Source organism: Pleurodeles waltl, chromosome 6 (assembly GCF_031143425.1).
Source record: "Pleurodeles waltl isolate 20211129_DDA chromosome 6, aPleWal1.hap1.20221129, whole genome shotgun sequence".
Classification (NCBI taxonomy): domain Eukaryota; kingdom Metazoa; phylum Chordata; class Amphibia; order Caudata; family Salamandridae; genus Pleurodeles; species Pleurodeles waltl.
In genome coordinates, this window is record NC_090445.1 from 1573688720 (window position 1) to 1573705004 (window position 16285).

Sequence of the window (16285 nt, forward strand, 5' to 3'; positions counted from 1 at the left end):
AGTGAAGAGTAGTTGATGGAAATGCCCAGACTGGCTGATTGAGAAGGGGAATATCCAAGCTTAATCGGATAGTGCACTCTGATCCTACCTGAGAATCACGTCTTAGACCTGGGCACTGAGTGAGAGGCACATCACACACACGTCCCCTTTTAACATGTACACCAGAGAATTGGGACGGAGGGTGGAGTAGGGTATTGGCTCTCTGGTTCGGCAAGAATGTTGCCTACTAAAATGCAAAAAGTGGATTATTGTTCTGTATACATTATCCAATACTGGGATGCATTTCAAGACTGAACTACATGATGTGCTAAGTTGAAAGATAGCAAACTCATACATAAATTGCTCTTGGTGCTGTAGTCTAGCCAGGGTAAGTGCCCACACAGTCAACAAAGCCAAAAGTACTATGCTCACAATCTTATATTTGGGAGATCCTAATTACTACTTCGTATGCACTACATTAGAGCATTGGAATGTCCAGTTGTTATAATGACAAAATGATGGCCTATACGTTGTCCTGAAGTAATCAAAACTTGAATAAATATTTACTGCAAAAAACTCTCTCAGTTACAACAGTATAACTGTCCATCAGCTGTTCCTCAAGGTTCTATTTTCGCAATACTTTTTTAAAATTTGTATATGGAACATTTTGTCTATTTTGTCAAAAAATCCAACATTTCGATCCACGTCTACGCATGTGACTCTCATTTCTATTTAAAAATTTTATACCAATGCAGACCGAGATTATACCACAAGTTCTTGATGCCACTTCAGCAGCTCAAATTTAACCCTTGTTAGCTCAGCTTTTAACCGTCCTAGTTGAAATCTGACTGAAAGCAGTTACTGTGAAGAATTTGTATTTGAGTCTGCTGCATATCTCATCATCTGCTGATGGTTATGACTTGTCAGGTGTGTTTCATGTGGTTGGAGCCTTGTTGTAATACATGATTTACATGTATTAAAACATTATGATGTACTTGAAAAATGTGACTTACATTAAAAAAATTACATTAAAATAATTACAAAAATAAATACAATTCTAAAATAAATTGACATTCAAAAATGTTTCCCTTTTTCTTCCCCGTGTGGAGTTATTGCTTACCTCCATTGACTTGTCAGTGCTTTGCAGCAGCATGGACACGTGTGGTGGTTTTCTCACACCAAAGCTTGGCTGGGGAAGAATTGACCACTTTTCCTCAGTAGTACTACAGCATTAAATTTAGATGTAACTTTTGTGATAAACAGTTGTCTTGCTCGTTTTATGTGGGAGATGTTTTATCATGTGCCTGTCCCTCCCTAAACCCCTCCTTAAATGTCCATAAACATCAACCATTTGGTAGTACATGTTACCAATTTTCCAGCCAGTCCCCAATATCCCTCCCACAGATTAAAAAAAAAAAAACTATACATCCCTGTTTGGTTATCTCTGCACTCGAAGTACTGACCTACGTACAAAGAGGTGGAACAGGCACAATATGAGATCTCTGGCCAGGGATTCACTGACGACATTTGTGAGTACAGGAAGTACTACTACCGGAGTAAAATTACCCTAACTCAAAAATGCCTTTGGGAATAGGCCTTGAGGTGTTCAGAAGAGTTATGGAAAACAAATATAGACAGCATATATTATGCTATCTACCTCACCACACACGAAAAAGAAAGTAATGTTGGTGGTTTGCAAGAGGTATGTTAATGACTTAAGAAAATATAAGGCAAATTTGCAAGTCAGACATGCTGCTTTAACAAACAAGGCCTTACGTACTAGCAGTTCTATGAACAAATATGCTTAATGCTAACTCTTGGGTTAAACTTTTTTATTTATAAAAACCTTTTTTTAACGAAACACAAATGTAACCACTGCTAAGGCATTTACATACACATCACTCTCCAAAGAATGAGAAAAGCTTTGAGCCAAGCAAAAACGGTCCGAAGCAAACAGCTCAAAATGTATGTGTCAAAAAGTAAAGACGCAGCTGAAATGCTTGCAGGGCCAAAATGCAACCAATACCTTGCCATTAAATAGGAAACAAATAAAAAAGTTATTCTATAAAAAAATGCTAAGGGCCCATGAACAATAAGTTAATATACACAGATATTTCCCAATAATGACTGAACTAGTAGGTAGGTGGACTTTGCTTCGGAGAGACAGACTGATCCAAGAACTTACGGTCAAGTGCCAAACTCCACAGTCTGTCAACGCTCAAATGATAGCATCTGTCTTTTCAGCTTCCCAAACCCAGATCTTTACATCAAAGTCTGGAAGTAACTTGTCTAAACATTTTTCCATGTAAAAGCAGGGCTAAATGCCTACAATCAAATTAAGGATAAATGCTGTACTGCCAAATAGGATCCTTCAAGAGGTGCCTGTGATCAGCCTATAAGCTAGCACGTGAACATGTTACAAAGGACTTTGTAACTGTGAACATGTACTCTCAGCTGGAGCACTGTTGGTACCAGACAGGAGCGCGGTGCCCACATGCCATCATCCACCTTGGACGGAATGCTTCATAAATCCACAAGTCTGCATTCAGAGTTTCACATTAGCTAGAATTCTTGGGAAGTCGATAGACACCACCTGAATAGATAAGTTGTTGATCGTTCACTTTCTTTTGGAGAAATGCCTGTAGCTCCAGCATGTCTATTTCAGTCACCACAGGGCCTGTCATAACAAACATCTTGAGCATACTGTGAATCCGTTCCAGGGGCAGGCTCTCCAAATTGGTCAGCATAGCCTGAATATAGGTCCAAAAGAGCTAGAGGGAAAACAACAGAAACAGAACATTAAAGAACTAGATTGCCAAAGTAGTAAAGAATGGCATTAGCTTGGAGTCTGCAATAACGAGTGTGTTGCATCTGGCATACATGTATCATTTTTTCTGCCAAGTTGAATATGGATCCTGGTTCTAGCATTCTTGTAATTTCACGTGTGGAGTAAATGGAGAAATCTGGGCCAACAAACAGCACATGGGTTGTGTAAATGATTAACATCTTATTTCCTGCCCCTTGATATTTCTGGACCTCGCAGCTGCATGCGACACAGTTGGCATCCCACCCTCATACCCACCCTTGAGTCTTGAATGAGATTCACAGTCAATATCCTTCACTGGTTCTCCTATTACCTTTTGAAACAACATCAGTTTGTTCACATGGGCATCTCCAGGTAGCAAAAAATCCCTATCAGGTGTGGAGTCCTTGAGGGTTCCGTACTGTCCCTTGTCATCTTCCACCTCTCCAGGGAGCTCTACTCACAGATAACAGCATCAATATTCAAGAATATGCTGATGATACAAAATTCTACTTGAAAGTCCCCTCTGCTTCAGACATACAACGCCTCAAACTCCGCTTCCACATCATCCGAACCTGGATTATCCAGGGCCTACCAGAAGCTCAACCCAACCAAAACAGAATTACTCCAATTTGCCAGGAACAACAAACAGGTTACAGTACCAACTTGGCTCAATGACATGATCCTTGACTGCTTCGCACCAAAACTCTCACCAAACGACAAGTGACCTGAATTCACCCTAGATACCAACCTCACCCTCAAGGAACACACAGCCCAAAAAAAAAACAAAGACGGCCTACTACCAGCTCTCCCGTCTAAAGAAAGAAAAGTCTTTTCATCCAGAAAGTGACTTCAGAACTGCTGTTCAAGCCCTTATACTCTTGCATCTGGAAGGTGGTAATGCCCTACTCCTCATCCTAGACTCCACAATGGCACCCCTTACAGGCATCCAACATGCCACATCAAATTTAATCCAGAGGCACATCACCCCCATCTTGATGGAACTCATTTGACTTCCCTTGCTGGTTAGCACCATCTTCTAAACTAGCTGCATCACTGTCAAAGCCATCACAACTAGGACCCCCGGTTAACTTGCAGGCAAGCTTAGCCATCTCAGAGGGGTCTCAGCATAGCCAGGACACCATCAGACTAATGATTATAAAAAGAAAAATAAGACAACAGGCCTTTTTCATCTATGCACCCAGGATTTGGAATAACATTCCATTATCCATCAGAACCGCTCTAACACTGCTCCTACTCAGGAAAAAGTTGAAGACTCACCTATACACAGAACACTACAACACAAAGCATTAACTGTTCATGAGCCAGTTTTTTTTGCCTATTAATCACGTTCTTTAAGCTGGCATTTGACCATGTACAATGCTCTGTTTCCTTTAGGATGGGATAGAAATATAGAATACTATATACATAAACACATCCAGTTTACCTAACACACGCTTAAAGAGGAATGCAGTGCCTATAAATCAATGGGAAAAAGCTACCAGAAATAGACTTGCTGTTTCCAAGATGCTGACAAAGTCATGAAATTCTAACTATTCTTTTTTCAATCTTACAATGTTAGCTGCAATGACAATGAACACCAGCAACTTTGAACCCTGACTTCCATTGCTCATAAGTGAGACTTGAGAACTCTGTACAGAGTGGAGAACACTCCAGTCCACAAAGAAACTTCTGGACAAAACAGAGTCTTGGTGTTGATGTAAAGGGCAACTATTGCCTACCTCATATTTCTAAGTTAGGTATTGGAACATATGTGTTTTGCTCAGATGAACACTTGCCTGGAGGGCTTGGAGTGTGGTTGACGGAAAGCAGTCTTTCAGAAGAGAAGACTGCCATCACACAGTGTCTGCCCACGTCTTTGTGCAGAAGGATGTGCTTATGGGAACTGACAGGGAGGATTTAATCAGTATGCCGTGGTGGTTCTGGAAAAATAACACTACAGATATGGTGGTGCTGTAGAAGCCGGAAGGCTGGCTGTTCAGCAAAAGCTATCCTAGGGCCTGATTTAGAGTGTGGTTACTCAGTCAAGAAGACAGAGTAATTTACTGTGTCGCTCTAATGGAGTAACTGCACTCCAAATTTAGTGATGGCTGTTTGGGAAGTGAACATTTCTTACACTGGCAGAAAACACCATCACTGCAGCTCCTGCCAATTCATTGTAAGCTTGCTGTACTGCTCAATCAACATGAGAGAGCTGTAGAAAATAACCTCAACTTATTTTTTATTTTCAAAAAAACAAAATCCAAATCCCAAGAGGGATTTTCTTTTTGAACATTAAAAAAACCACAATTACCTTCCTCGCTATGGGAGTTTTCTCCCAAGGAGTGGGGGTAATTAAAATGTTTTTGCTTTCACTTACCGCCACATTTTGGTTTGCAGTAAGTGAAAGTAAAAACTTGTCATTTGTTTGCCCACTCCTAATAGGGCGGATGGACAAATGGCCAAACCAACAGTCCTTACTCCATTGGTTCATCAGAGGAGGTGCAGGTCAGTGGCAGAGAGAGTAGTATCGATCGCTGACAAACTGAAGTTCTGCTCAAACCTAAATGAGGCCGGCAGAACTTCAGTTTGGTGGAGAGGGTACTGTAATGTCGAGCTGACAATCACAATGTCTAACAGCGTCCTGAGCACCACTCAATGGGAATAGGAGCTATCATTTATTTTTTAATATATACTATTCTTGTCCTAAGTGTTCAATGTCAATGCCCTTTTTCACCAGTCTTATCTTATTTTCTAAAGTATTTTTGCCTATTAGGTCTAGATTATAGAACCGCAGCCACCTTGAGCATGAATGATCATGCCATTCCTCTATGTCGATGAATGCCACAAAGCTTCTTGCGTGACTGACATTGACACTCAACTAAGGCAGAATGGAGCAAATGGAGAGACAACCAGCTCCATGATTATAATCCCCATCTGATGTCCTTTTTCCAGGGTAATAATAAACATCTACCTCAATTTCAAACAACTTATAATGGCTGTCAAAAGTGGGTGTTGTGTTTGCCTTCTAGCAGGTATATAAGTAAACAGCTCTAGGGTACCCTACATGACCTTGGGTGTAAACACAACCTCATAACACCAGAATAGGGAAATTCACACCTATGCCGACTTGGACAAAGTCTATAACTTACTGGTGTTGGAGTGCGAACATTATTAATAAAACGTGTCACTAAAAGATAATGTGAAATAACGTGTATTAGAAGGCCTAACTGAAAATGTATGTTAGAAAAATAAAATGTGCCCTTTGAAATGTGATCACTCTGCTGTCAGCCACAATGAAGTTCGGCATGAAATTAAATAATGACTAATGAAAATATATTTTGCTCAATCATAATTAAATATACTGACAAGATGATTATTAATATGTACTGAAAGATTTATGGTTACATTTTTTAATGACATTTTTTTCTTAATGCTTAGCATTCATTTAAAGGCCTCACGTTTTAGAACTTTTCAAGAGACACGATGTTTAAAGAATGTTAACTCTGCAAAATAATGTTTCTTCAAACATCCTGTGTGACTTGCACAGTGGAAATTTCTGTCTTGTTCTCACTGCTGGTGTCACATATTTCCTTGAGATAAAAACTGTTATTTTAACAATGAGCCTCAGTGCTCAATGTTGTGTTTTCATGTAACATATTTTGTTTTGTTCAAGTTTCATTTTTGGCAGGAAGCACATGTAATGTTTCTACGTAGTTTTATATGTAATTTTTGTATGGAAGCTAATGTCAGAGGAAGAGAAAGGAGTGACAGTGTAATCCAATCCTGGGTAAAGAAAATGTGAAGAGATACATCTGAAGCACAGATGATGTTTTACTGGCTGAAAACTAAACCACCCCATAGTTATGTCCAATAGAAGCTTAGTGAGTAACTTTTGGGATTTTAATATAGAAATGTTTTAGGTGATGTAAGTCAGATTCCACTTAGCTTCAGTTCTGTTCAGATGCTGTTTAGTTTTTGCTTATGATTCTAACTGTTCAGATATACTAGGCCCAATTTACTGAACTGTTTTCCTTTCATGTCCTGATGCTGACTAATGAAGACCTGATGTTCATGCGCTCTGCTGATGAAGATACTACTGACTGCTGATCCATTTAGGAGAGGTATAACCAATCTGCATTTGTGTTTTCTTTGCAGGTTTTCTCTTAAGAAAATCCAAACGCTTATTTTGGTTAGCGACATAGTTAGATGTTTTGCAAATACATTTTTGTCTTATTTTCTTTTTGCGTGAAGCCCACACTTGCTTTCTAATAAGAGTGCTAGTTAGGGATGCCTGATCCAATTTCTAAAATTGTCTGTTTATTATTTGATTTTGATTATTTCAACTGTACAAACTAAATGTATGCTGTTTCTATATTTCACTTAATTCTGTTGATGTTAAGCATTGTTACTTTGGAATGTTTAATGTTAAATGCTTTAGTTAGATTGAGATTCTTTAGGCGTTTTGGACAGCCTGTGATATTTCTGTATTTCTATCATTTGGTCTTGCGCATGATTTACGTGATCTTAGCTTTGTTAATCTAAAGGGCAATAAATGTTTTAACTTCACTAAACTGGTGCAGTGACTTATGGCCACATAGGTCATGGTGTGTTTACATTACTGGCTCCAACTGATTATGTTGATTATTTGATGTCATATTTGCTGATTATTGGTTCATATTGTCTGGTTGGATGATTTCACACTCCTGTCAGAGTCAAAAGGTCTGAGTCGCCATCTGAGGATAGATGACTTATCCTATACGTGTCACCTTATCATAATATTATAAAAACAAATAAGGTCTGTGACGCCCACACTGGTTTCATAGCGAAACATCATGTTTACACTTCTCCCTCTTCTCTCAAGGTTGAAGGTTGCTTTAAAGGTGTAAGGATGGTCAGATGTAACAGCAGCTCCCCTATAAAGCGATTCGGACATTCCCTCTCCTCGCTTTATTCTCCCCTATCAAGTATGAGAGTCTGAGACTCTGCAGCTTCAGATTCTGAGTGACAGTAGAAAAAAACATATCCAAACTGCGCATGACAGCTGGGGCGATTTATCCTCACCAACAACGTGTCTCACGATCTAGTAATACAATTGTCCAAGGGCTCAGCTTCAGCAGACCAGGAGAACCAGAGATGGAGCACAGTCATGTGGCAAAAGAATAAGTAAAATGAAAAACAAATGTCAAATGCTGTGTGTGTTCAGAGAGTGAATGAGTGATAGGGCAACTGAAAGGGAGTGAGAGTCTGAGTGTCTCTGAGTGGGACCGAGTAAAGGAGTGACTGATAGCCTGAGTGACAGAGCAAGTGGCTTAGTCACAATGACAGGGAAAATGACAGACTTACATTGAGTGAATGAGTGAAGATGAGAGAGAGTAAGACTGAATGGAGGACAGACTAAGCATGACAGACTCAGAATGACAGTGTGTGATAGTGACTGAAAGAATGGCAGAGCTGGAGGAATGGAGTAAAAGTGACCAAGAGAATGTGATGAGAGATACAGTGACAGATAACAGAGTGAGAAAGTGACAAAGACAGAGAGAATGACAGCGATACAGTGACAGAATACCAGTGGCAGAGGGAAAGGTAGTGTCAGATGGAGTGACAAAGACAGTTTGTCAGAAAGTGTGACTGAGGGTATGAGAGAGTGACCGAGAAAGAGAGCGAGAATTTGACAGCTGTGCACTTTTAGAGGGTGGTCTACAAATGTCTGAACAATGGAGCTGTGACACTGGGGAGGCTGCCTCCAAATGAAGGTACCCTGTGAAGAGCCTACCAATATGGTGAAGGGCAGAGGGAATAAGGTGATCTGAGGTGTACAAGCAGTTGAAAAGGGCTGAGGGGGCCAAAGGAACTAATGGGTTGAGGGGTCTGGAGAGTTCACAGTTGTTAAAAGGCTGATGACGTGGGTCATGAAGTTGAGAGAGTCTGATACGTGAAGAGCACAGGTTAACTCCAAAATACCAAGGGTTAAGGGACATGCAGAAACTAGGAGATAAGAGGTTGCAGAGCACAGGAAGAGAGGAGAATAATAAGCACAAGAAGACTGAGGGGCACAAGGGACATACAAAATTGCCTCTCAAATTAATGAAGAGTACAAGAGCAGGTACATGAGGTGGAGCTGAGGAGGTTTAGTTGGCGGGAAGGACATAGATGTGTCGGTGGAGGCTGAAGGATACATGGGAGGAAGTTCAGCAATGCAAGCCTGAGGAGGAAGGGGCCTTAGGGGTCAGAGGACAAGAGCTGGTAAGCCTAAGACGATATTTGAAAAATGTTCTGTAAAATGCGCTATTTGACGTACGTTTTCCAAAAATTTCTTGGTGGGAGAATCCTTCACCACCCTAAAATCCTTCTTTAGCCAGCTTAGTTCACTCGCTTTGCTTGCCCGCTCACTGAAATTCATGGAATGGTCCTACACACCAATTTCAAAGATCATCAGCTGCCTAAGGGCAGATGTCTCCCCTTCCTGCATGTGCTCCTCCTTCCCATCACCACTCCCCCACCAACCCAATCTTAAAGCAATAAACGGCATGTGTTGGTATCTGATTTGACACCTTCAGTGGAGGGGGGAAGAGCAGAGACCTGAAATACAACTTCATAACCTGTGTACTGTTCTGGTCAAGGTGTAAAAACACAAGAACAGACCATGATTTTTTGGGAAGCAGTCTGGGACTCAATATACACCACAGTTGACATTATGTGATACCTACCATCTCATAAAAAAACTGAGACACACTGCACCTTTTTTTGCTGGTTCACCATGTAACTCAATGACCACAGAAGAGATGCATTTTGTAATGATGTAAAAGGTTCGGATAAAACTTAGTATTTGCGAGACCAAGACGACTTGGGCACTACTGTCACCACTTCTAAATACAAGCAGAGTTCATCTTTACCAATGAAGAAGCTTTGTGTATATGTACAGTGAAAGGATTGGACAGGAGAAGGAATAGTTTGCTACCTCCTCTGAAATAGAAGGAAATGCACAACAGGGGTAAGGAAAAGGCCTGCTGCTGTACACCTCAAGACAGAGAGGGAATGGAGCTGGCATACTAAAAACCTGACAGACGTTTTCATAGAGCTGAGGACCCAGCTTTTATAAGTGAAGCTATGCAGACCTCTGAGTAGAAAAGTGTGCAGACACCATGGCCTGTGCCCAGCCTGACGCTAGATCGGTAAACTGAGAAGGAATTCTCCCCTCACGATTCCACATCTCCAGCAAAAGAGACTGATGTTAGTGACTTCATAGAAGGACAGGGAGATATTTTTAATCTGGTCCAGTGCACAACCTCCCAAAATAAAGTACAAATAAGTAATGTGTACTCTTCTATTGAAGGACCGCAGGTCAAAAGGGCACTATTAAAAGTAGAAGACAGAGCCCATACACACCCAATGGGTGTCCTGCTTTATCATATGGCGCTGCAATGTCCAATGGGCCCCTCAAGGGGGCTCATTGCCAGAGATCTTTTGTGAAGCAGTGCTGTTGTTGTATGTGGGGGTAGATTCAGACCTACAAGAAGAAGTGACAAGCTGGAGACAGGAGATTAAGATTGGCTCTAAACTCTAGCACCAATTTATTAATTATTTCCTTAGAAGGGGTCTAGGTCAAGGTTAAAAACACAGGGAGTGGTCAGCGGGACAATGTTCCTGCACTCTACCAGAAAGGATAGGGCTAGGGAGATTGATCTTACAACCCTAAATGATGGTCGACATATTTCATGGGTGTGAAGTCCCTAACAGATCAGATCTAGTGGACTTTCTTCAGGACCGAAAATAAAGAAACTCCTAAGCTTCAATAATGGACTCAAATTAAGTCAGAAGTAGGTGAAAAACAACTTACATAAAGAACTACAAACAAACACTAGTTTATGACCCTCCTATATTAAGAAAAGGGACCCTTGGGAAAATGTGAGCCTGTGGGACTATTGTGGCCGTTTGCCCATAGTGTCCAAATCCCAAGACCTACCCAGTGGCTGCAAAACCCGGAAGCGCAGGAATATTATCACCCTGACAACTCCCTGTGTTTTTCAACTTAATCTAGACCCCTTGAGGGGCTCGTCGGACATTGCAGCGCCAGCCCGACGAGAAGCAGACCCGATGATGAAGCATGCCATCCATTGGGTGTGTGAGGGCTCTGTCTTCTACATTGAATAGTGCTCTTTTGACCTGCGGTTCTTCAGTGGAACCGTGCACCTTACTTATTTGTTGTTAGTGACTTCACTCCTCCCAGGAGAGGCAGAACCCACCAGGCATACTGCTCTTCAAGAAGCAGATCGCCTCAGCCTCTACCCATCCATTCTCTTAAATGAGAGCATGACTCCCTCTGTGCTAAGCCCAAGAGGGCAGCAAAACCTCATAACTCTCCAGTGCCTTTGGTTATGTTGAAGGACTGCTCGTCAGTTACCGCACTACTGCTATGCTGCTGCGCCTCCAAGTTTACTCACCCTTTTGTGATGCGAGGTTCTGACACCACCCAGAATTGCCTTTTTGCGATTACAAGAGTCAAATAACTTATACTCTGCACCTGGCTGCCACTCCAATAAGAGTACAGTGACTTCCGGAACTAGGCTGTGGCCACTGCAAGATCTAACTGTCCACAGCTCTCAGGAAAGGAGTATGCCGCCTCCAAAGTGCCCTAACTACACTCAGCTGATAATGGATTTGCGGACTTTTCACCATGTGGCACACAGATTCACTCTCGCCACTGGTGTTTGTCCCAAGGTGACTGATGTTTAAAAAAAAAAAAAAAAAAAAAAAAAAACAACAGGGAGAGCAACTCATACTCCGACTCCCCTTCCCAACCTGCTAACAGGCAGCAAAATATCTGTTGGCAGGAACAAAAAGGCCAAAGTCTGCATACTGTGCCATGTGCCCTTACCAAGAGCCTGAAAGACTATTCTCCTAAAAATAAAAAGGGCTGTTCTTCGGTCACTACAAGCACAGCAGTGCTCCATAGGTAAGCCCCCTTCCTTTCCACGTGTACCCAGGAAGAACAGAAAAACTGCTTATATATTTGCACTTGAACTGAGAGTAATGCCAAATGAAGCAGTCTTCCTTCTAAGAAATTTAATGTAACAGAAACAAAGTCTTATTCTTTACCCAAAACAAATTACTAAATGGATAATATCTTTTTTGCACATTATATATCTGGTAGTTGAATCTAACTTTCTAGGAGGTCAAAAAGGAGGTTCAATTCAGTGAGACTGTAATAGTACTACACAACTACTACAACAGCAGTATTTGCTACAAGAAATGCCTTTTAGGCCCTGAATCCCATATGTCCAAGAGAAATGGCCTAACAATTACCATCATTATGAAAAACTATGCTCTTTCACTCAGACAATTGATTCTTGTCTCCTATCCCCCTGAGAGCATTACAGGGGCCTTTTTGGAAAACAGACATACAGGTCAATTGTAAATTAAAAATAAACACTTAGGTAAGGCAGTTTTACATTTCAGTGACTGGTGCTCCGCTCTTTCAATGTCGTACATCAGACCCAGTCTCAGGATGTTGGAAGGTGATTATTCTAAAGCAGACCAATTGCAATAGATAAATACAACTAATCTGAAAACAAACCTGGAGCTCCTCCTCCTTCTGGTCAGCCTGAGAAGCCATGGCTGAGTCTCCCTCCTCATCACTGTCTATTAGGACGACTTTTTCAGCTCTATCTTTCTGCTCCTCTTCAATCACACTGAATGTTCCTTGAGGCTCCTCGCGGAGGACACCCTGTTGGAGCCACAATGTCATCTTCCGCCTGAGTGATGCTGCTGGTACCTTTATTGCCTCACTCAGCTCCTCCAGTGTCCATGTACCTAGAAATCAGGATGAGAATCGATATTATCAATCAAAGGACATTTCAAAAGCCACACATAAAAGAAAAATGTATCATATAAAGAAACAAACAAGTCACTTTGCTTTCCACGCAAATGGTTCTTGTCTGCATGGACTTCTTATGTAAATTCACAATTAGCAATATTTTACTGCATATAGTGAACATTTTGAATATAGTGAATTTAAAAAATAACATTTATTTTCCTTGTAGCTGGAGGGGGAGGACGAATGAAAGAAAAGAACAATTACACTCCACAGAGAGCAGTGTTATTTCTTTAGGAAATAAGAGGGCTGGTGAAAGGTGGCTAAAGGACAGCCAGAGAAGAAAAGAGGTAAAGCCAGAGAAGAATAGAGGTACATCCAGAGAATAGATGTACCTTTAAGGTGATAATAATACTACTAAATTCCATTTCTGATGGTACAACTATGACCTATCAAGGGGATTGGAAACAACTGCCTAAGCTTTAGAAGAAAGGACCTCGATTAGTGCATGCATGAGGCACATGAATAGGAAGCTACATATTCATGTTGATTCTGTTATTTTATGCGTGCTCTGACGGATTATGCCAGCGGCGCAAGAGACTGCAAGGAGAATTTTAATTGGAATTCAAGAGTACTACTATTCCTGCATACATTGTGGATCTCTCCTAATTTTAACAAAGGGGACATATTGCTAACAGCCCAAACTAACATATTGCACAAAATTATTGGAAAAATATAATCTTCAATCCTCAAAGACAACTGAATGAATAATAAAAGCAGATACTATTAGGTGTCCAAACACCTGTTTGAAAGATACCTCTGAAACAGTTTTAGAACTGTTAGACTGAGTACGGATACTGTCTAGAGGAGATGCCATGATATGCATAGCTATACGTAATAGATAAAAGCCATACACCATTCAAGGCAGTCTTACACGCAGAATGATCTGCAGTCCACCCGTCTTAACTAAGATGCACCAATCTTGTTCAGTCAAGGTACAAGCATATAGAATCACTCATATCCAAGATGTACAGGATTTTGTTGGCTAGAGAGGCACAAGCGATTAAAATTAAGCCAATAGTCTTCCACTCTAGACGCTTATAAAATGTAATGGGGCAAATGTTACCACAGAAACAATTATTTGTAGAGGTCAAGCTATCATTAAGGTAAGGACATCTTCAGAAACAGATCCCACTAATAGCTCGGAGCCAGCAATCCTTGTTTGTCTTGATGTCACAATGTGGTATCTCAGCCACTGAGTCATCAATGCTGACTCTAAAAATGACAACACTAAACACTAACTTGCTCTCGTAAGAGTTCCAGTCTTAGAAAAAAAATCAGTTCTGGAAATAGAATCCATTTCTAAATTTAAAATTCTAGTTTTTCTTCTAACTAAAAGCCATAAAGAATCAAAACAATAACTTGGCATTAATGCACCATGAATTCTTGCCCAAAAGATTCAGCATGAACCATTTACAGCAGACTGTGACACGAGGGAGGTTGCAGGCCACACTTGTAAACACAGTCTAAAAGTGATTTTTGATCTGCTTGTTAGAAGTGTAGTTGAATTCCTGATGTGGTACTTCCTTTCTATGAACTAGTTTGCATGAACCCTTGCAATACTTCACCGCTTAAATGTCTACTTGCATTTTTGTCCACGTCACCTGGGTCCGCTGGCTGCTTACCAGGCTTTATTCATGGAATGTTTCACAGTAGCAGAAACTCTACATTTCACTTGAGAGCTAATGTATTGCTCAGTACCTAGGTTATATTGTATCTCACTTTCTTCTCAGGTTTTCATTCCTTTTCAGCTTGTGTGTGAACAGCGGAGACACCAGTGTTACATATACGCCAATTAAATGCAGTACATCTGTTACTGGATAACGAATGTTGTATTTTCTGACACGTTTGTGGTCCAAATTGTGTCCCTGTATGAGTCACGTTCAATGCACTTTGTTTGTTTTTGGAACTTTGATACCCTTTATACATTTTTTTTTTTTTAAGTACTGTATTTGAAATTTGCACCAGCTTAACCATGCTCAACTTGTGCAAGAATCTCCTATATTTCATAGGGTCTTTTTTTCATTGCTGTTACATAACTGCAGATTTGCTACAGAACTGAGCCTTCATTTTTCTTTTCATGTCTGCATGCTCGCAGTCATAAGGATTGCAATAATTAGGAAAATCTAGTCCCAAAAACGTTCACATCGTTTACAGCAGAAACACTACTGGGCTGGCCCACAGAAGACTGCTAACTTGCACCGCACACTTGCCTAACGATGGGAGAAGGGAATATGTTAATTGCAGGTGTGGTCATACATTAATTTTTAACATCAAGCTTTCTTACCAAAAACTAACGTTTTCTTTTAATTTACTATATTGAAAAAACGTATGGAACTTCAATAACCTTTGAAAATAAATACAATCTAAGTACTGGAGCTCAAGGGCATCAATATTCAATTTCCATTCTCCAATTTTACATTGTGGTCATAACCTTCCCTCCATCACTCTTGCAGGCATTAGACAATTATGCGTCTGCAGTGTTTTCATTCAAGACAAACACCATTAGTGTATTGTGAATCTAGCATGTTCACTAGTTCAAAAAATACAAGTTTACATTCATCACTACGGCAGTTCAATAAAGACCTGCAGCCTAGGCCATTCAGTTTAGATTCACCATAACTTCAGAAGCTAGGGAATATGGAATGAATGCTTCTCAACACTGCAGTAGCAAAGGCAGGGACATGGCATAGGTGGTGCCAGGCCTGCCCACCTCCATTCCCCTTGTCATAGGACATGACGCCCACGAGCCTCACTCTGATTCTGGAAGTTCAGGATGATGGCGGCATGCACAGGAGACACGGAGAGAGACAGAGTTCTATCGGCCAGTTCCACGTCCAGGTTCACCAGTCCGAGGTGGTGCTTCCAATTTAGAGTCCGCATGGCCTGGATGGAAAAGCAAAGACATTGCATGTCAATATTCTACAATACAGACTGTGGCATTAACATTAATACTGCTAATGTCAGTAGTGACTAAGCCACGTTTGCTGGGGATATCTGATCATCTACTTAAGTGTGGAATTGAAAATGTATAACAGAAGAACCTTTCTTAGTGTTTCTCTACTATGCTTTGTGTTGACAGTACTTAGTGCAAAACACAGAGGAAGTCTATGAACATTAACACAAATCTGAACTGGAAAAAGGCGAGAATAACTTAATTATTAGATCTTGGAATATTACAGATATATTGCGTAGAAGCCCAGAAACGGTCAAACTAAGGCCTACTACTTAAAAAGTCTGTGTTCTCCAAGAACATCAAATGTAGATACTCTGCAAAGATCAAGTTATATTACCCATAAAAATCTGTTCACAAAGCATTAAGAAGTGAGGTGTTAGATTTGGGAGACTTCTTGTGATATAAATTCCAGGAAATAGTAGACTGACCATGATAGTGAGTCACCTGCTGATCTGTCAACCATGAATGTGCACAGGAATGATTTTTTTTCTCCAAAAACTGTATCACATTTTGTGGAGCAATTGACCCCCCCAAAGAAACGCAGGGGCCAAACACCCAGCAACACTTATATTGACAGTATAGCAGATCCCTATGGCCCTCTATGATTCAAATCACCCTGTCCCTCCTCATCCCTGGACCTCTAATTGACAAAATATAGAGAAAAAAAGAAAAA

At 40.7% G+C, this 16285-nt stretch overlaps 1 protein-coding gene across 2 annotated transcripts in view; it reads right to left on the reverse strand.

Moving 5' to 3' along the window:
- Nucleotides 1-1796: 1796 nt before the first annotated feature.
- Nucleotides 1797-16285, reverse strand: part of ANAPC2 (anaphase promoting complex subunit 2) — a 110842-nt gene continuing 96353 nt past the window's right edge. For both annotated transcript variants that reach the window (XM_069241323.1, XM_069241322.1), the window contains 3 exons: nucleotides 15413-15542; nucleotides 12360-12595; nucleotides 1797-2750 (listed from right to left, as the gene is read on the reverse strand). In XM_069241323.1, the coding sequence (XP_069097424.1) occupies nucleotides 2538-2750; nucleotides 12360-12595; nucleotides 15413-15542 (579 nt within the window). In that variant the 3' untranslated portion in view covers nucleotides 1797-2537. The remainder of the gene's footprint in view (nucleotides 2751-12359; nucleotides 12596-15412; nucleotides 15543-16285) is intronic.